This window comes from Rosa chinensis, chromosome 5 (genome assembly GCF_002994745.2).
Source record: "Rosa chinensis cultivar Old Blush chromosome 5, RchiOBHm-V2, whole genome shotgun sequence".
NCBI lineage: Eukaryota > Viridiplantae > Streptophyta > Magnoliopsida > Rosales > Rosaceae > Rosa > Rosa chinensis.
In genome coordinates, this window is record NC_037092.1 from 6393749 (window position 1) to 6411993 (window position 18245).

At 38.6% G+C, this 18245-nt stretch overlaps 5 protein-coding genes and 1 non-coding gene across 9 annotated transcripts; 4 read left to right on the forward strand and 2 right to left on the reverse strand.

The window, feature by feature from the left end:
- The first annotated feature begins 587 nt into the window (after nt 1-587).
- Nucleotides 588-2300, forward strand: LOC112164597 (cyanidin 3-O-galactoside 2''-O-xylosyltransferase FGGT1). The gene has a single exon (XM_024300846.2). The coding sequence runs from the start codon at nt 735-737 to the stop codon at nt 2112-2114; it is 1380 nt and encodes a 459-aa protein (XP_024156614.1). The 5' UTR covers nt 588-734; the 3' UTR covers nt 2115-2300.
- A 464-nt stretch (nt 2301-2764) lies between these two features.
- On the forward strand, nt 2765-5386 carry LOC112201596 (28 kDa heat- and acid-stable phosphoprotein). The gene is made up of 8 exons (XM_024342504.2): nt 2765-2966; nt 3950-3987; nt 4077-4163; nt 4261-4344; nt 4467-4501; nt 4669-4754; nt 4968-5033; nt 5143-5386. Exons 1-8 carry the CDS (start codon nt 2900-2902, stop codon nt 5175-5177), a joined length of 498 nt encoding a protein of 165 aa, XP_024198272.1. The 5' UTR covers nt 2765-2899; the 3' UTR covers nt 5178-5386.
- LOC112168572 lies at nt 3442-3545 on the forward strand. Its single transcript, XR_002924333.1, has one exon. It is a non-coding gene; the product is annotated as a small nucleolar RNA snoR137 (small nucleolar RNA).
- A 2941-nt stretch (nt 5387-8327) lies between the features above and the next one.
- Nucleotides 8328-9680, forward strand: LOC112165525. Of its 4 annotated transcripts, none has more exons than XM_040506745.1 (2): nt 8328-8741; nt 9432-9680. In XM_040506745.1, exon 1 carries the CDS (start codon nt 8371-8373, stop codon nt 8722-8724), a length of 354 nt encoding a protein of 117 aa, XP_040362679.1. In that variant the 5' UTR covers nt 8328-8370; the 3' UTR covers nt 8725-8741; nt 9432-9680. The 4 variants fall into 4 exon arrangements, with proteins under 4 accessions (XP_040362679.1, XP_024157840.1, XP_040362678.1 ...); XM_024302072.2 differs by lacking the exon at nt 9432-9680 and adding an exon at nt 8863-9347; XM_040506744.1 differs by lacking the exon at nt 9432-9680 and adding an exon at nt 9042-9347.
- Nucleotides 9681-9840: 160 nt separating this feature from the next.
- LOC112165524 (ras-related protein RABA1f) lies at nt 9841-12155 on the reverse strand. Its single transcript, XM_024302070.2, has 2 exons — nt 11677-12155; nt 9841-10571 (listed from the first exon to the last, which is right to left on the reverse strand). The coding sequence occupies exons 1-2, from the start codon at nt 11895-11897 to the stop codon at nt 10139-10141; spliced, it is 654 nt and encodes a 217-aa protein (XP_024157838.1). The 5' UTR covers nt 11898-12155; the 3' UTR covers nt 9841-10138.
- Nucleotides 12156-14557: 2402 nt separating this feature from the next.
- LOC112202081 (WUSCHEL-related homeobox 9) lies at nt 14558-17453 on the reverse strand. Its single transcript, XM_024342992.2, has 5 exons — nt 17344-17453; nt 16675-16955; nt 15754-16578; nt 14859-15079; nt 14558-14730 (listed from the first exon to the last, which is right to left on the reverse strand). The coding sequence occupies exons 2-5, from the start codon at nt 16823-16825 to the stop codon at nt 14725-14727; spliced, it is 1203 nt and encodes a 400-aa protein (XP_024198760.1). The 5' UTR covers nt 16826-16955; nt 17344-17453; the 3' UTR covers nt 14558-14724.
- Between the last annotated feature and the right edge of the window lie 792 nt (nt 17454-18245).

Sequence of the window (18245 nt, forward strand, 5' to 3'; positions counted from 1 at the left end):
ACTATGAAATTGAGCTTATCTCAAGAACGATCACACAAAATCTACGGACACCGAAAAAGTAAGCTTTGCTTGAGTAGCTAGAGCTCCGACGAAGATTCTGGTGCTCCAATGATGAAACCCGATCCCGATCAGAACCCGGCTCTTGATGCCATGATAGCTTTATAGAGAAACTTGAAGAAGGAAAAGAGAGAAGAGGAAGGGAGAAGAAAACAGAGCTATCTTACCAAAAGTGAATATGTCAAATAAAAAAAAATGTGCTTATAGCTACAGTATTCTTTGTATTTATACCTATTTGGCTAATTACACTTTTAACCCTTAACAATCATGTCTACAGTTCTTTGCAGTAATTATAGTAGTATTACAAAGTTAATTTCCAACTTTGTATAAACTACACATAGACTAAATCCTCATATACTTGGCATGGCACAATGACACACATTCTTTGAGTGACACTAATACAAAAATAACATGCTCCATACGTGAACATGAAAATCGAAGTAAGAAAAATATGTTAAGATATAGCCATTGAAATTGTGGATAAATAACGGAAGAAACTAGTGTCAAATTTTAGAACACAGCAACTTTGCCGAGAGCTTGCTTTCAGCAATATCTAGAACCCGTCAAACCTAGCAAACTTCAAGGACGCGATTGTTATGGCAACGGTTAACAAGCTTGAAAAGTATGAAGTTCACAGCAAATTTTATCATTAGCTAAAATAATTTAGCGCTGCAAATATGAGTGACCAAACTTTGCATATTGCTATGTATCCCTGGTTTGCTATGGGACATTTGACCTCTTTTCTCCACATCTCCAACAAACTTGCAGAGAGAGGCCACAAAATCTCCTTCTTTATTCCCATCAAAACACAACCCAAGATGGTGCAATTCAATCTCCATCCAGATCTCATTTCGTTCATCCCCATCAATGTTCCTCATGTTGATGGACTCCCTCCCGGCACCGAAACCACAGCCGATATTACTTTCCATTTGCACCCCCATCTTGTCACCGCCATGGACCTAACTAGACCCCAAATTGAACAATCCCTTTGCGAACTCAACCCTAATTTCGTGTTCTTCGATTTCAGTTACTGGTTGCCTGAATTCCTGCGTCAACTAGGTAAGAACATTAAGTCTGTGCATTACTGCACAATTAGTCCTGCAACTGTGGGATACCTGATAAGCCCTGAGAGAAAATTGACGGAGAAAATGCTAACCGAATTTGAATACAGGGAGGCTCCAACTTCATTTCCTTCGTCTTCGATCAAGCTACGAGCCCACGAAGCTCGAGGACTAGTATATGGTGCAAACCAGGAATATGGCCGTGGGATTACATTTCTCAAACGCCAACAGATCAATTTTGGTGATTGTGATGCCATTGCATTTAAAACTTGTAGAGAATTGGAGGGTCCATTTTGTAATTATCTTGAAACCCAACTGAGGAAGCCTGTGATTCTTGCTGGTCCAGTGGTGCCAGAGCCTCCAAGTTCGCAGTTGGAAGACAAATGGGCAAAATGGCTTGGAGGATTCGAACCAAGAGCCCTGATTTTCTGTGCTTTTGGAAGTGAATGCATTTTGAAAAAAGAACAATTGCAAGAACTGTTGTTGGGTTTTGAGCTTACTGGTTTGCCTTTCTTCGCTGCACTGAAGCCACCAACCGGAGTTGAATCAATTGAATCAGCATTGCCACAAGGGTTTTTGGAGCGGGTTAAAGGAAAAGGGGTTGTTTATGGGGGTTGGGTTCAGCAGCCTTTGATACTTAAACACCCATCTGTGGGTTGCTTTGTGACTCATTGTGGCTCGGGGTCTTTATCCGAGGCACTAGTGAATGAGTGTCAATTGGTCCTTCTGCCAAATGTGGGAGATCAGTTCATCAATGCGAGAATGATGAGTGGCGATCTGAAAGTGGGAGTTGAGGTTGAGAAAGGGGATGAAGATGGCTTGTTTAGCAAGGCCGGGGTTTGCAAAGCTGTGAAAGCTGTGATTGATGAGGACAGTGAGGTTGGGAAGGAGGTGAGGGCCAACCATGCCAAGTGGAGGGAGTTCTTCTCCAGCAAAGGGCTTGAGAACTCATACATTGATGATTTTGTACACAGGCTCCATAAACTGCTAGGATGATTAGTTTTCAGAACTGTTTTAGCGCTATAATTGAGTTTTATTATTTGAATCCTATATTATAATTTTAGGGTCTCTCATCATATATGTGTTCAAGCATTTTAGGCTGAAGAGCATTATTAGCAACAGAAAAAGATGAAGCTTGTTGCAAAGTAATAATTAACATCACTCCCATGAGAATTTTGTTATATGTTAGATTACTTCAGCAACTATTTTTTGTACTAAAACACATTGTATGCACTCTCTTGTATCATAATACAAATAATATTCATCACATATTGACGCACTCTTTTTCTTTACACATGTAATGTATGTACATACAATTAGATGAATGAAATGAACAACATGGAATCATGATTCACGAGTTAGGATAAAAGTGAAACAATATATTGGCTAAATGACGTCACGGTAGTTGTCATCCACTTCATGATCAACACAAAACTTCTCTAAAAAATTATGTTATAAGGAGGAATTAACAACGATCTCAATTTTGAACAATTGGTCCCTTGTTCACCATAAGTGGGCTAAGAATTGGGGACCCATTAGTCACTTCCTTATATGGGCTTCAAAGTCTATTGATCAGTAGGCCCAAACCCAACCAAGATTTCCCTCCCAGCCACGCCTGCTACCACTCCTTGTCCTAATTGGGAAATCCTAATCAAACCCTATGAGCCATAAAAGCCATAATCAAGCAAAACTTCTGGAACGTTTCTTGCAGGAAAGACTTTCCTAGAGAAATCGATCGTCTCTGAAGCGGAATTTCGCTGCCTTTAATTTGTTTGGAAACGATGGGCAGAGGAAAGTACAAGAACAAGCCCACTGGTCAGCGCCAGTTCTCCAATCGCGAAGATCTTCGTAAGCACACGTTTCTCTCCTCCTTTGTTTCATTGCAAAGAAAACAGCTTGATTCGTGTTTATTTTGTTCTCAAAACATGAATAATGATTTCAGTTCTCAGAAAACATGAATAATGATTTCAGTTCTGGTAATGGTGTATTACTATACGGATTTGGGTTGGAACTTGAGGAATGATTATTGATTATGAAAGACCAGAATTTAACAAGTCATTGCAAGGTCACCCTTTTCTTGTCTTAAGATTTTAGCTATGTTTGATGTCAATTGCAAATTCAAGGAGCTGACATATATATATATATATATATATATTAAGTATTGGCTGAATAATCCAGGAAAGAATTATAGTTTTATTTTTTACTTCCTCAATATGATCCCATGTAATGGAAACTTAAACACTAGTCGACATTCCGGAATTTCATTGTTTTGGGGATATTTACTCGCCTCTATATGAGATTTCAATAGATTATACTAATGAGTGTTGCTTCTTAATATGAACTCCCTGTAAGTTTTGATTGATTTGGGGATGTTCAAGTTTTAAAAGTATAGATAAATTGCCAGTATTAAACAGTACTGTTGTGCTTTTCATTTTAACTTATCACGTGTGGCATGAGCAACAAAGGAATAGTAAAAGTAAAAGTTGTAAAGAGGTGATTGCAAGATTCCCATATTTCAGTATTTCTATTGTTCTTGAGATGGATAGGAGTGAAGGTTAGGCATTACACTGCCATTGTGTCTTACTAAATGGTCTAATTCTGTTTCTTTGCCAAAACAAATTAATGATTCCTTTTTATATGTGTAAAAGAGAGAGGGAAGGGAAATAAATATGAAACTAGATGCCCTTATATTTATATTACAATTTCCATTTTATTTTCGAAAATCATGATATCTCTTACTTCCAGAGTAAGATGATTCTCGCTGCTCCTGTCAAATTAAGCATTCTGACTCTTTTTTGAGTTGCATTTGTTGTTTATATATATATTTGCAGTTGCCGGTACCTCCACCCGTCCCCGTTCTTTTTCAAAGGTAACCCTCTGTCACACTGTTTTTGTGGTCACCGTGATGCAAATATCAATTTTTAGGTTTAAGTAATCTTTTACTTATTGTTCTATTAGCGAGAAGCTGAACATGAGGAAGAACCGGAAGAGGATTTTGTATCCTTCGAAGATGGGTCTGATGAAGAATCTGATGGACAGGATGAAGTTAGTAAAACAATATTTTTCTTCGATGTAGAAGGAATTTCTTCTTGTTTTATATTGTTTGAGTCTTTAATTTCATGTTATCCAATAATGTTTGCAGAAGAAGAAAGGCGTTCAAGGTATAATCGAGATTGAAAATCCTAACGTGGTAAAGCCGAAGACCTTGAAAGCTAAAGACATCGATGTAAGTTTTTCGTGTTTTTCTTAACAGTGTTAATTCTGTGGTGAATTTTATGGAAGTCTTGCTAAATACGATACTGAATTTTGAAAGAGTAATGTTTGTTTTCTGTTCTTTTTTCTCTACAGATTGGAAAACCTACTGAACTCTCACGGCGTGAAAGGTCTCTTGGTTCTGTTTTCATTTTGTTTCTGATAGGGGGCATATACACATGACATAGCGAAGTGATTTTATGTTATTTATGAAAAGGAGAAACCTTTGAGTTGGGATTCCTATTGGGGATTATAAATCAGTTCAATACATCCTCAATTTTTGGCTATTTGCTTGCAGGGAAGAACTAGAGAAGCAAAGAGCCCGTGAGAGATATATGAAGTTGCAAGAACAGGGGAAAACTGAACAAGCAAGGAAAGATTTAGGTAATTGTCATTGGTTTCTAATTGTATTGTCTGTTTATTAAGGATTGTTTTTCCCCAGGTTTTTGTTATCAACTCTTTAAATAACGACTTATGTTACCTCTATCCTTTTTCACTGCACAAGAGTTGTGTTGAATTAGCACTTTGGACAATGCCATAAAACTTGCTAGATTTAAATTTAACTCACTTTTCATTGATCTTCTCCTGGTTATGCAGAGCGTTTGGCGCTTATACGACTACAGAGGGAGGAAGCTGCTAAAAAGCGAGAAGAAGAAAAAAATGGTAATGTTCCAATATCACCTCTACCAGCTTATTTCGTTCCTCCTTTTCTTGGGTCCCTTTCTCTTCTGGATTTTCAAAATTCTTAATTGTTGAACTCCATTTGTTGCAGCTAAAGAACAGAAGAAGGCTGAATCCCGCAAATGATCATCTCAAAAGTGACCTGCGAAACAAGTTTGTGCTGCTGTTACAAGAACTATTTGCTCTGTGCTGCTTTATTTTTGGTTTAAAATTACACTCCCATCATCCCATTTGGTGATCGAGTAAAGAATGATTTTTCTTTTCCATTTCTTGGAAGATTTTAGAACAGTTACTTCTGTATGAAATAGATTGATATATTGGAGAATATAACATGAGAAATTTACCATTTACAAAAGTAGTGGTTGATAGTCTTGGGGCCTGCTTAGCTGTTTTTAATATAAAAAAAGCTTCCTGAAAATACATTTTGGATTTCCGAAAATACCAAGAATTTACTTGTATAACTCATAAATCACTCTTCCTTTTTCTTTTTCTTTTCGAGATCTGATTACTCCACCACTATATTGATAGATTGAAGGTGTACAAGGCCTAAAGGGGAAGCATATTCCTCCAAATATGGGGATTTTTTATTTGCATGGCCAAGAGGCGTCATAGCATCAGCCAAGATGTTCGCTTTACAATGGATATGCTTGAAAGAAATGTTGTTGAAGTTCCTTGTAAGGTTGCAATAGCTTGAATGTGTTTAATTAGAGCATGAATACGCCATGGGGGTCACAAACCTTGTTGATGGAGTCAATAATAAGTTTGCTTCTCCCTCAACAAGAATTTAGAGTAATGGTTCTTTAAAGCAGTAAGTCATCTTTAATTGCACCACACTCCGCCATAATAATGTTGGAATGACCAATCTTCCTTGAACCTGTAATGATAGGGGAACCATTATTTTCTCTGAAGACAAATCCAGCAATAGCCTCTTTGTTGTTTATAAATTATAACTGACCCGTCAAAGTTCAATTTTGAGAAAAACTCAGGGTCCAGTGAATTAGGGCTGGCCAATTTAGCCGAGACAAACCAACCAACCGAGTCCGTCTTGAACCCAGTTTGTAGGTAACCGAAGTTGTGGTATTTCATTAGTTTAGATTAAAACTTTCCAAACCCTAATCCCTTAGCCCCTCTCTCGGTCACTCCCTCAATCTCTCTCTCTCTCTCTCTCTCTCTCTCTCTCTCTCTCTCTCTCTCTCTCTCTCTCTCTCTCTCTCTCTCTCTCTCTCTCTCTCTCTCACCCAAGCGAGGCTCTGAGCCTCTCAAACTCTTTGAAGATCAATCGAATCTTTCGACTCATTCATTTCATTTAACATCCAATCCATTTGATTCACATCAATCGAAGTAGAGGACCATTGTTGCAGTACTGCTGGTGAGTACGACCTTCGATTGTTTTCAATTTTAGTAATTAGAAGCTTTGGATTGTTGAGTTGAGGTTCGATTTGCCCAATTTTATTGATTTGACCTTGGATATGTATATTATCTTGAGATTTACCAATTTATTCTAGGTTTTCATGGTTTTCCTTCTGTGCTTGGAGGAACAGGATGACCGAGGACTAAGTTTGATGTTTGAGGGAGAAGAAGGCAAAGTTTGAATTTTAAGCAAACTCAATTCAATTGAATGTATAATTCGATATATGCATAATTCTCTGTTTGAATTTTCATGACGATGTGTTGTTCCCTTTGTAAGAGCTTTTATCTAAGTAAGAATTGCAGAGCATTTTAAATGGAAATACATATGAATTAGAAAATGAGTTAACCACACAAGACTCATTTACATGTACCTTAATATGTTGTTCCCTACCTTAATATTTTGCTTTTCTTGTTTGGTCTAACATGCTCTATTTGGAGTTTCTAATCCAGAATCTTGGTTTTATTGTTACTTGTACAGTTGAAATATTCTATTGCATTATCAAAAGCTTTCTTTTAGAAGCAGCAGTTTACAGTAAAGCTTTTTATGGTTTAAGTCATCTCTTATTACAATTTTTGTTCCAATTTGTTATCATTTTAAGTCATCTCTTATCCTTTTAGAGCTTCATTGACACCAAAAATGGTGGAACCCAACCCCCCCACACACACACAAACTTCTACAAAGATCCTATTGAAGATGGCCTTGAAATGTACCACACTTTGGAGGAACTTGAGAGGGGTAAGCTACTCATATTTTCTGATTATTTATTTTATGAATCATGATATTGTTTTTAACCTCATCTTTGTTATTTTATAGAAAATGCTTTTAATCAAGGAGTGGAGGCAACAATGACCAATACCAGCTCTACACAAACTGATGCCTAGCAGTCTACATCATGAGCTCTCTTGTTCATTGACTGAAGTTGCAGAAACTACCTAAATTCTTCTTCATTGACTGAATTTGCAGAACTACCAGCATTCTTATTCTTTTTCAACAAAACTGAATTTGCAAAAACTGAGTCTTTGAGGGAGCACAGCAAGGCAGCAAGCAAATATGAAGTGATGATGAGATGAACTTTGAGTCTTTGAATACTTTGTTTTCAACTATTGCACTTAGTTATTGTATCATTTGTGTGAAGTGTGAACTATGAATTATTGAATTAAAATTTGTATGAACTATGAAGTGATGATGGGATGAATTGAAGTTGATGTATGAGAGTTTTTTATTTATTTTTCATTTGCTTATGGTTGGGCCTTTAAATTCCTATGATTAGACAGGTTTGGGCTTTTAAAATTTTAGTTGGGCCGTAACTGAAATCTAGCTCAATCTTAAACTCGATAGGAGGCCCAACCAACCGATTATCTCGGTATACCGAGAAGTTGGTATACCGACTTCTGTGGCCTGTAATGGTAGCATATTTTGTGTATCAAGAATGTCCGGTACGATAGGTAGTATTGGGCTTGAAGGTCCGATACCGAACTAAACCCACCCCTACAATGAATGAGGGCAGAAGAGGAGGAAGATCTTTTTGAGAAGACATGATTGAAACTTTTGTAGCTGTCACCACAAGCTGTTGTAGAGTAGATAATCACAGATATGAAAGGACGAAGCTGATTGAAGATGAGATTATTCCCCGCTTCTCACCATAAAATTGCTCTTTGTATTGTTTTTCGAAGCATGCAAATTTTTTTAACTGTTAGCTATACTTTTTCACGAATGTAATATTTCAGAATTTGGAAAATTTTTGACGAAATTTTTTTCGATTTAAAACCCAAACGGCAAAACCCTCAGGTAGAGCCATATGTCTTAAGTAGACTAGAACATGTGGCAAATGAATCGAGTCGTATATATATCGCCAACCATTATTCGGCAAAGCAAAAAAAAACCCAAAAACTGAGCAAAAACCCAAAAATGGCAGACCCAAATCCCCCGCCTGAAAACGTTCCTCCACCGTCTTCAGCCAAAGCTGCAACCGAGACGAAAAAATTCTTCTCGGGCGAAAAGGTCCACTTCCCGAACCCGCCCGACCCAACAAACCCGGACCCGGCTACTCTCCGGGAGCAATGGAAATACGCCATCCGGCAGTACAGCAGAATGTACTCCCACGCTTGGGGCACCGCCATTCTCGCCGGAGCTTCCTTCTTTGCCCTCGGCTGGTTCATCAAGGGTGGCAATCCTCTCCCCTCTTTCGGCACCCACCACGATCCTCCTCCTCCTCCTCCGCCGCCTCCGGCCGACAATACCGATGAGCCTCGCCGCGCATGAGTGTTCTACTGTTCTAGGTAAGTTGTGCTCTTCTGTCAATTTTAAGTTCAATTAAGGTTTTATATTTTCTGGGTTTTTGTGTGTAAATTATGCTGTTTTTTGTGTATGTGGGTAAAAATGATGGTGTTTACTGTTTAGTGGTGAGTTTTGTAATCAAGCTCAAGAACACTCTATTATGCTCGTTAAACGGGGACATTGTTTTGAACTAGTCAATTTGTGTGCACAATTTTAGTTTCTGAGTAGCAATTATCGGAACGAATTCGTAAACTACATGTAAACATGACACTTGAATGAGTTCTGCTACAAATGCATCTTAGGGTTGAATATACATCTTGTTAAGTTACACTGATTCATGGTCTGCCAACGAGGCCAGATGCCAAGACCGTAGGGAAGGCAAGCTGTACGGGTTGTCAAGACTGATCTTGTTGTTCACAAAGAAAAGAGGAATGAGCTTTCTGTACAGAGCCTTGCAGTGTAAACAACAGTGTGTATCTATCAATGTCACTTTAGAATCCTGAAAATTTTTCCTAGATCTTATGGCTGTGATTGTATAATTTTGGTTGAATCATTTGATACAAGTTCCGGCGATATATAAGGGCACACTTGTTGTCTGTTTAACTTTCTCTCTTCAAAGTTATGATCTTTCTTTCTAAGCCAAATAATTGTTGGGCATGATCGATTTTCTGTCACTGTGTATTGTGGGCAAGTTGAAAGATGCAATACCGAGAGAGTGAGAGCGAGAGGAGATTTGAGTCTTCTGATGAAGAAGAGGGAAGAACCAAATGGTGCAACAAATGTAAAAGAAAGGTCAGCAAGAAAACAAGGAGAATCATCATGGTTGCTCAAAGGTGAAGAAGTAACCCAAGGAAGAAGTGCATCTCAAGAAAAGTAGGATGCTTTGGGATTCAAATGCTGTTGATACTTTGAAAAACTGTTTCTCCCTCTGTATTAGAAATTACTAGAAGTATGCAAACTCTCATACGAATTGTAGCGTATATACAATTGACAAAAGGAAGCGAGTGGCGTATGAGACTAGCTTCCTTTTCCCAGAGATTGAGAAAAGGGAAAGCTCATTTTCATGTTCGTGTTACTAGCGGAAAGCTCATTTTCATGTTCCTCAAACCAACCAAATTTTATAAAACTCAACTAAGAAATGATAGTATTGTAATACACAAGGGGAAGCAAGCAATTCAAATTGAATCAAAGGAAAGAACAAGAACAGATTCTTAAAATCCTACATGTTGGCTAACATAGACAAGACAAGTTTTCAAGTCACCTCAAGTATCCAAACATATTGTTCAGACTCAAAATCTATCCTCTTGACAAAACAATGTCATGGAGTCGGGCAGCTTCTGTATAGACATGACCTCAGGGATGAAAGTCTGGGAGGTACTTTGAACCATTTCCTCCATGATTAAGTGGAGCAACATCCAACTTTCTTCACGGCTGATACATCATCCTTGCCACCAACATTGATCGTCTGTCCCTTGGGCAAGGCTGCTGGATCATCCCCAATGTCTAGGGCCTTCCTGCTTACAACACGGTAGATTTGGCTCAGCACTTCTGTGAAAGCATTGTCAACATTCATGGACTCAAGGGCAGATGTTTCCATGAAAAAGGTATTCTCTCGTTCAGCAAAAGCCTGGGCATCCTCAGTGGAAACGGCTCGCAGGTGACGCAGATCTCCCTTGTTTCCCACCAACATGATCACAATGTTGGCATCTGTATGGTCCCGAAGCTCCTTCAACCATCTTTCAACATTTTCAAATGTAACATGACGAGTAACATCATAGACTAGTAATGCACCGACTGCACCTCGATAATATGCACTTGTGATTGCACGATACCTACAGCAAAAGAAGAAAAAATGGAAAATGAGATTTATATTCACCCACAGGTTCATGTTGCTACATTATTTTGAGACTTCTCCTTTCCATCCAATCTTGCATAAATTTGTGTCATCTGAACATTTCCAGGGCTTTTTTGACAGATGCACTCTGGTTTATTACAACTGTTGCTAGGATTTGTTCAAGATGGGAAGTTAACAAACTTATTTAAATGGATTTGTAGAATAGATTTTCTCATCCTCATGAACCTGTCTCTAGTTCATAACTTCATATAGCATGCATCACACTATAGCAATACACAAATAGAGCTAAAATAGACTGGAAGAAACAGGGGATGGATGTTATCAATCAAATGTGCAGTGTTTTTCCCCTAGCTAAGAAGTTTCAGTACTTGCAGAAAAGGGTAAAGTTACACTATGTTGCAATTTGCAAATGTCAGAGTCAGACAACCTGGTGGCCTTATTAGCCCGACCTGGTTTAGCTACAATACTAAAGACATGTCAACTTCAAAACGTAATTAGAACAAAACAAATGTAGTAGTTGCAAGGTCATTAAACTGGACCACATCCTAAAATCTACCTTATGCATATATCAAAGTGAAAAGGGCTCAGCAAGAAAGATAAAATACTTGTCAAAATATCAGCATTGCAGAGCAATGTCCACTCCATAATGTACCTAACTTTAAACAAACAAAAGGAAGATCTAGAAACATCAGAATCTGTATATCATTTCAGTACAACGATACATATCCAAAGTCCACTATAGTGTCTGTAATTCAGAAGTTCAATAAGATAACTAACACCATGATATATTCTGAAAATGTTTTATATATCAGAGTATGAATGCTACAACTATTCAGTTCAGCTAGCTCAAAAACCATCCTCATTCCTAGAACATTCAAAATTTTCATTTGCAATTTAACAGAGGGTCAAAAATATCAATCAAACAAGCAATACCATAAAGTTCAATTCTTTTCCGATCCATATAAACATAACCAAATCTGTACAATACCCATGTAAACAGAACCCAGAACAAACCAAAATGCAATTTTCCAAGATCCAAAAGAACTCAAATTTTCAAAGAATCAAAGGATGTGGATCCAAACCTTTCTTGACCAGCAGTGTCCCAAATCTGGGCCTTAACCACCTTATCATCGACCCTAATGCTTCTGGTGGCAAACTCAACCCCAATGGTGGACTTTGATTCAAGGCTGAACTCATTCCTCGTGAACCTGGACAACAGGTTCGATTTGCCAACCCCAGAGTCGCCGATCAACACCACCTTGAACAAGTAATCGTAATCATCATCAGCTCTGTACGCTCCCATTTCCTTGGGCAATTCCTATAATGCGTTTTCAAAAAGACTCTGCCTTTCTCTGTTTTTCTGCAACAAACTTCGAACTTTGGTGGTGTTTGGGTTAATGGGTTTTGAAATCAACTAGTTTGGGCATGTGGGTTTTGAAATGGGGTGTAAATGGAGAACGGGTTTTGTTAGATTCTGAGAGAGAAATAGCAAAATGGAGGTTGAAGCAAGATATGGAAATGTGGGGTTTTTTTTTTTTTATTTCCCTTTAGTTGGCCAAAAAATGTTGTTGTGATTAAGGAGACGGGTCCCAAACAACTTCTTAACCCTTTTTACCTTTTTAAATCACAAATAAAGAAACATTCAAATAACAGCTGCTAGATAAACTAAAATTTATTAGTGGACAAATAACAGCCATATTCTTCTAGAAATTAGTGTGACAGTGACTAAGTGATTGATTTTTAGTAGGGACTTGATTTTTATACGGTTTCAAATGAAATTCGATTTTTTTTTTTTTTTTTTTGAGAAGAAAGTTTGAATCTTTTCTAATTTATCATAATGAAGTTTGAATTTTGATAATTTGAAACTGTTGATGCTATCTCTTTCTATATAAGCAAATAGTTAAAATATTTTCTTAAGGTAAAAGATTATAAAGTTCATTTAGGCATTAATGAAAGAATAGGAAAGCCATGATGGCTTATACATCGATCATTCGTCATGTCGACCATAGCCTTTAATTCAAGAAATAAAATCATAATAACAAAGTGTTAGGATGTAATTTGTCTTCACCTATCAATGGGGGAGCCAAAAAAAGCCCAAAATCAAAGTGAGATGGGTATGTCCTCGCCCATGTTGTCCCTTGCACCTTTCTGTGGTCGGATTTTGCATACAAATTCACCGATGCCAACCCCAAGTCGATCAAGGATGAAAGCCCATAGCCTGCTCTATAATGCCTGTCCAATAAAGGTTACTCCAACGATTCGCAGTCATTTAACATAGATGTGATTCAACTTGGCTGAAGAAACAGAAGACATACTGGATAAGCCTAGCTAGTTCATCTCAATTATCCAATGAACATATACATGAGGCTCTCAAATCAGCATTCCTAAAAGAGAAGAATCCCATGAGTAGTCTTTCATCAACTCTTCACCTAATCCCCTCGTGGGGGCATTCATTGAAGGAGATGAACCAATGCAAACGAGACAGGTCGAGCTATAGTACCCCAATCAAATCATCGACCAATATCCAGAGTAGTCGACCCTGGATACAAGGGGATTCAGAAAGCACCTCAATTCTTTGTCATCTCTGGACCATGCTTAACTGTATGTGGTATATTACATGCAAATATCAGAAGGACTTTCGATCGGATTGGAGACAATACAAAATTACAAATAGATAGCTAGCTAGTTAGGTCTTGTTTGATTGATGTCAATCATATCAAATAGACACTGTAACTGTTCGCACCAGGTTACACGTAAAAAATCTGCACCACTCAATATAACATTAACCACTCCTGGCCCTATATTTACAGTGATTGATGGATTTTGCAATGGTGAAAAGCAACGTACTGTTGGGTGTAATGCCTTTCCGTTTCAGATATTAGGGATCGAGTTGAATTGAACTGTCTATATACACAAATCCTGAAACACACCCTGCTCTATCAAATCAGATCCCATATATATGAGAGTGTGGGTCCATTAATACTCCATTGTCCAATCCAATCGATTGAAAAAGCCCTAATTCATGCTGAACTTTTATATATATGGACCAAATAACACCTTTGGCATTTGCCAAATTGCAGTAACCATGCAAGAGCAACAAAGGTTTATTTTTATTTCTACGTTTTAATGGCATCAATAGTACACTTTCTATTAAAGAAGAATCACACTTTGTATATGGTGCGACATGAATATGAGAAACACTCTAGTATACATTTGAGGGCTGGGGATATAGCTCTAGCCCTATGTCGAGATTCGTAAGGAATAGAGCATTACACAATTCTAAGCCCTTGGGTTAAACGCCGTGCCTATTGGGAAAGCTTGGTGTCTATTGGGGTAAATATGTGATGTCTGTGTAGGCTGTGTGAGTGTGTACAGTGGTTGGTCGGACTCGCTTACTTTGCCACAATATACCGGTGTGTTAGACCATATATCTCACCGCCATGAGTGATGAGGCTGCCGTCCATTTTATCAGTTTTGCCTTGGTTTATGCAGACAGAGGCTTGCCTAACATGCAATCCTTGGAGGTGGAACTTCTACTACCACATAGGAATGTCCGTTCAAACTAGGCTAGTATTTTATGCAGCGGATATATAGATATATAGCTGATCACAGTTTTATTTTCAGCCAATATATTGTTTGTTTATCTAGTACTCTACGGTCATAAATATTTCAACCTTATAAGGGAGTATAGCTTGCTCGAATGAAGAGCTGTTTGTGGCATAAACGTGGCAGCTCGATCTATGCGTTGGGCGGAATTGAAGATGTTAAAGAAATCCTTTAGAATGGACAGAACCTTCAAGCCTAAGCAAGTTAATCGAGAATCGGCAGGAAACTATGAGGTTGATGATACCAGCTTATCTGGATCGCTCCGATTTAGTTTCACATCTATCTATTAATGCATGAACATCCCAAAGCTTTTGAAACTAAGAAAAAGATCATCAAATAGTGCATATAATAAGAAGTCCATGCCAGTAGTACAAACTTTTGAAACTAATTAGCCTAAGATTGACCCATACACTTGATGCCCTATTAATATTGTTGAACCCTAGCAAGCTGTTGAGAAATTCAAAGACAGAAACAAGACATGCGACTCAGAAACCCTAGCTAGCCAGCTTCCACAGATCCATCTCCTAAATCTGCAAAAACAACAATGTCCAATGAGAACATATAAATAGACGACTGCATAATTAAGTAAACAAAAGCAACGCAGTTCACACCAGGAAAAGCTAAAAAGAAAATAGAAGGGTTAAATGAAGATGCGCACGAGGTAATAAAATGCGCCGTGGTGAAGAGAGTGAAGGGTAACTCCCCACTCATTGGTGAGAACAGGGTGACCAGAGGAGTGAATGAGGACGGCGTCGTCTCCGAAAGCCTCACGCACGTTGAAGGGTCCCGCAGCCACCTCGAATGCGACGTCGTTTATGAACACCATGGATTTCGCCGCACCTCCCGCTCCCATTATTGCAGCACCAGCTTCACCAACACCTGCATATATAATCCATACAGTAGTACACAGTCAGTCACTTCTCATCATCATCAATTTCTTATAGGTCTGAACTCTGAAGTGTCTGACCAATCAATCGAACCCATGCACACGTCCATCTAATTAAACAGATCAATGATGGTAGGCCGGGGCTGAGCCTTCTAGGCTGGTTCTAAACCCCTTTCAGAAAGAATTTTTAAATAAATAAACAGATCAATGATGATAATGATCAAATCATACTTACCTAATATGACCAACCTGTCCCTCACTAATCATAACAGTGATTGAAAATTATTGGGGGATTCCTCATGAATGAAACCCTCTGACATATTTGAAATCATTACTCACATCCATGATCTTATGATTCTTATCCTTCATTGTACAATTATTTGTTATATGTTTTTCGCAGATACAATGCTTAATTGATCCGTTTGATTTTTTAATTGTGCAAACTTGGTTGGTGATATAATCAGATTCAAATCATTCAATAGAACATAGTTCATCAGATGTAATATAGCTTAAAGGTTGCTTATATGAGTGCAGATCTAAACAAAAAAAAAATCAAAATTCAACTAATTTATAAATTTAGAACTTAGTTCATCATGTAGTCTAGGGTTAATTATCAGTGTATATTGAAGAAAGTGAAATTTGAAAGTAAGCTAATTTCTCAAATTACCTTGAATGTGAGTCATGGGTGATGGAACAGCAACGTTAACGGCACCAGTAGTTGTTGGAGAAGTGGTGACAGCGCCATTGTAATTGAGCTGTTGTTGCAGTTGGTCCATCTTGGTGCCCTTCATCTCTTGATCTTGACCATTCTTCCTTGAGGCCATCCCATTGTTGTTCATAATCTCACTAAGCAAAAGACTAGTACAAGGCCCATGAAGATCGGGACTATTATTCACATGAACCACATTCGCGAGCTCGGAAAAGCAAAACCCTTGCGTAGTACTAAAACTACCACTAGCTACCGGCCCGTTGGTAGAAGAAGGGTTGTTCACCGGAAAGAAGTAGGCTGATTCAGGCAAGACCTCAGGGTTGGGAAGAGCATGGAAAAAGGATGTCTGATTGACCGAAGCGGTCGGTGAGTTAATGTTGGAAACATCATGAGTAGTAACAACATGTGGTGGTGAGGAGAACCCCATAGAGAAGGCCTTGTTTGACTGCTGCTGCTGTTTGTTGGGAGAGGATCTTTCCGAAGATGAAGAAGAAGATGAAGGGGCAGCAGTCAGTGATGGTTTATGGGATTGTTGCTGTTGCTTTGAGTTAATGTGCTGCAGGCGAAGCTTGTGTTTGGACCTTGATTTTCTGTTCTGGAACCAGTAGAAGACATTGGCGTCACCGACTTGACCGTACTCTTGGAGCTGAGCTCTGATCTTCCTTATCTCGTCCCTCGGAGGATTCACCATCCCGGAGTTGAAAATAGCTTCCAGAATTCGAATCTGCTCCGGCCGAGGGTTCCACCGCGGCTTTGGCTCCGGAGTCCTTTGATCTTCGATCCCTGCGTACACCGTTGCACTCATTCATTCATTAAATACTAAAATAAACTGTGAGTGGTCAATGACGACGGTTAAATTGAGAAGCAAATTGAGTTAACCTGATGATGTTGTAGCCGTTGTGGTTGTGTATGGGGGTCTGTGGCATGAACCGTTTGGCACGATAGAGGGATTGATTACGTCATGCTGCCATTGGTGGTGGGTGGGTTTGGATTTGAACATGCTAGGCCAGTGTCTGTTTGATGAAGCCATGATTGATGATGATGGAGCTAGCAGAACTCAAAACTAAAACCCTTTTGCTGCAACTAGCTTTGTTTCTGGCTCTGGATCTTCTAGGCCAATCTAACATCACTTCTTATATAGGAAGTCTCATCACCTACTCCTGTATAGTTCATTTTAAATTTCATAAATTTATTGTACTTACTCCTTCCCATCTCCCCGATAAAATATAAAAATAGGAAGAGACTGGAGAGAAATTAATATTAGTATAAACTAGCTAATTTAATTATATCTATGATAAAAAGGATAGAACCCGCAACAGGAATCGCCTGTGAGAAAGATATACAAGAAAGGAGATGAAAATAAATAAAAGGGAAAAGGAGAGCGAGAGCTAGGTTAGTAGTACTAGTACTGTATAATAGTACCCTCCGGCCCATCCCTTCCTTAGACTTTTGCTTTAATGCTTGTTGTATACTCAAAAATTTAAAAGTACTCTAACAGAGCTAAGAGAGCCCCCGGAGGAGAAGCAAAGGGAACAAAGAAAAGGGTACCTGTTGGGTGCTTAATTAGAATCTTCATCAGAGTTGGCAGAGCAAGCCCTAAATGCAAAGCCAGAACTCAAAGGCCGGGTGTGGTGCGGGTGTAGAGAGATAAAGAGAGAGCAAAGTTAGGATTGTTCTGAACAGTTTGTCTCCTTCTTTCTCTATTTCATTTGCAGAGAGTATTAATGAAGTGGTGAGGAAGGGGTTTGTGTTTGGGATTATTCTAATGAAAGATGGAAGAGGTTGTTGCGTAGGAATAAATAGGGGCAATGTAGGGAGAGAGGCGGTGGTGGTGTTTCAAAGTCAATACATGTTGCAGAGAGGAAAGGGCATAGTAATTGCAATTTTGGATTGACTCGAGGGCATTTACTTGTTTTTCGAAATCAAGAATCTTCTCCGATCGTCTAGGTCAATTAAGAACGAACTGAAGTTTGATAATCTCATATATCTTTAGGTGAAATGAACGACATGACGCTTGGTTGAAAAGTTTGCACGCAACTCACACAGTAGTAGTAGTATGGCAGTGGCAGATAGTTAAAGAAAAAAGCTGGAGGATGTGGGGGGTTATACTAGTGCTTTGACATGACTGTTGTGCTAGCTCTCATCCTGCTAATTAAGCAGCTTCTTCCTGGTTTTATATTTATGTATAGTAGCCCTAGATTTGTAGCTAGCTAGCTTGATGGGTCAGTAGACTGATCGATCAGTGATCAGTAGTACAGAGAACTTCCTCAACAATCGTTTTGCTGGTCTATCTGGTTTACATGCCTAGAAAAAGATAAAAGGCAGTATGCATGAAGTATAATAGTATTGTCTTTCTGTATGTCAAGTTGTACTCAACACCATTAATTAGAGCATTCGAATACATAACTTAAACAGTACCAGAAAATTTATAACCTTAATTAGTTACACTT

Bases quoted from the DNA above. Each gene is read 5' to 3' on its own strand.
- LOC112164597 (XM_024300846.2), top strand. From the start codon at position 735: ATGAGTGACCAAACTTTGCATATTGCTATGTATCCCTGGTTTGCTATG.
- LOC112201596 (XM_024342504.2), top strand. From the start codon at position 2,900: ATGGGCAGAGGAAAGTACAAGAACAAGCCCACTGGTCAGCGCCAGTTC. The intron at 2,967-3,949 runs GTAAGCACACGT...ATATATTTGCAG, and splicing joins CTCCAATCGCGAAGATCTTC to TTGCCGGTACCTCCACCCGT. The intron at 4,502-4,668 runs GTCTCTTGGTTC...ATTTGCTTGCAG, and splicing joins GAACTCTCACGGCGTGAAAG to GGAAGAACTAGAGAAGCAAA.
- LOC112165525 (XM_040506745.1), top strand. From the start codon at position 8,371: ATGGCAGACCCAAATCCCCCGCCTGAAAACGTTCCTCCACCGTCTTCA.
- LOC112165524 (XM_024302070.2), bottom strand. From the start codon at position 11,897: ATGGGAGCGTACAGAGCTGATGATGATTACGATTACTTGTTCAAGGTG. The intron at 10,572-11,676 runs GTTTGGATCCAC...CTTTTGCTGTAG, and splicing joins GACACTGCTGGTCAAGAAAG to GTATCGTGCAATCACAAGTG.
- LOC112202081 (XM_024342992.2), bottom strand. From the start codon at position 16,825: ATGGCTTCATCAAACAGACACTGGCCTAGCATGTTCAAATCCAAACCC. The intron at 16,579-16,674 runs GTTAACTCAATT...CGGTGTACGCAG, and splicing joins AACGGCTACAACATCATCAG to GGATCGAAGATCAAAGGACT. The intron at 15,080-15,753 runs GTAATTTGAGAA...TTATATATGCAG, and splicing joins ACCCATGACTCACATTCAAG to GTGTTGGTGAAGCTGGTGCT.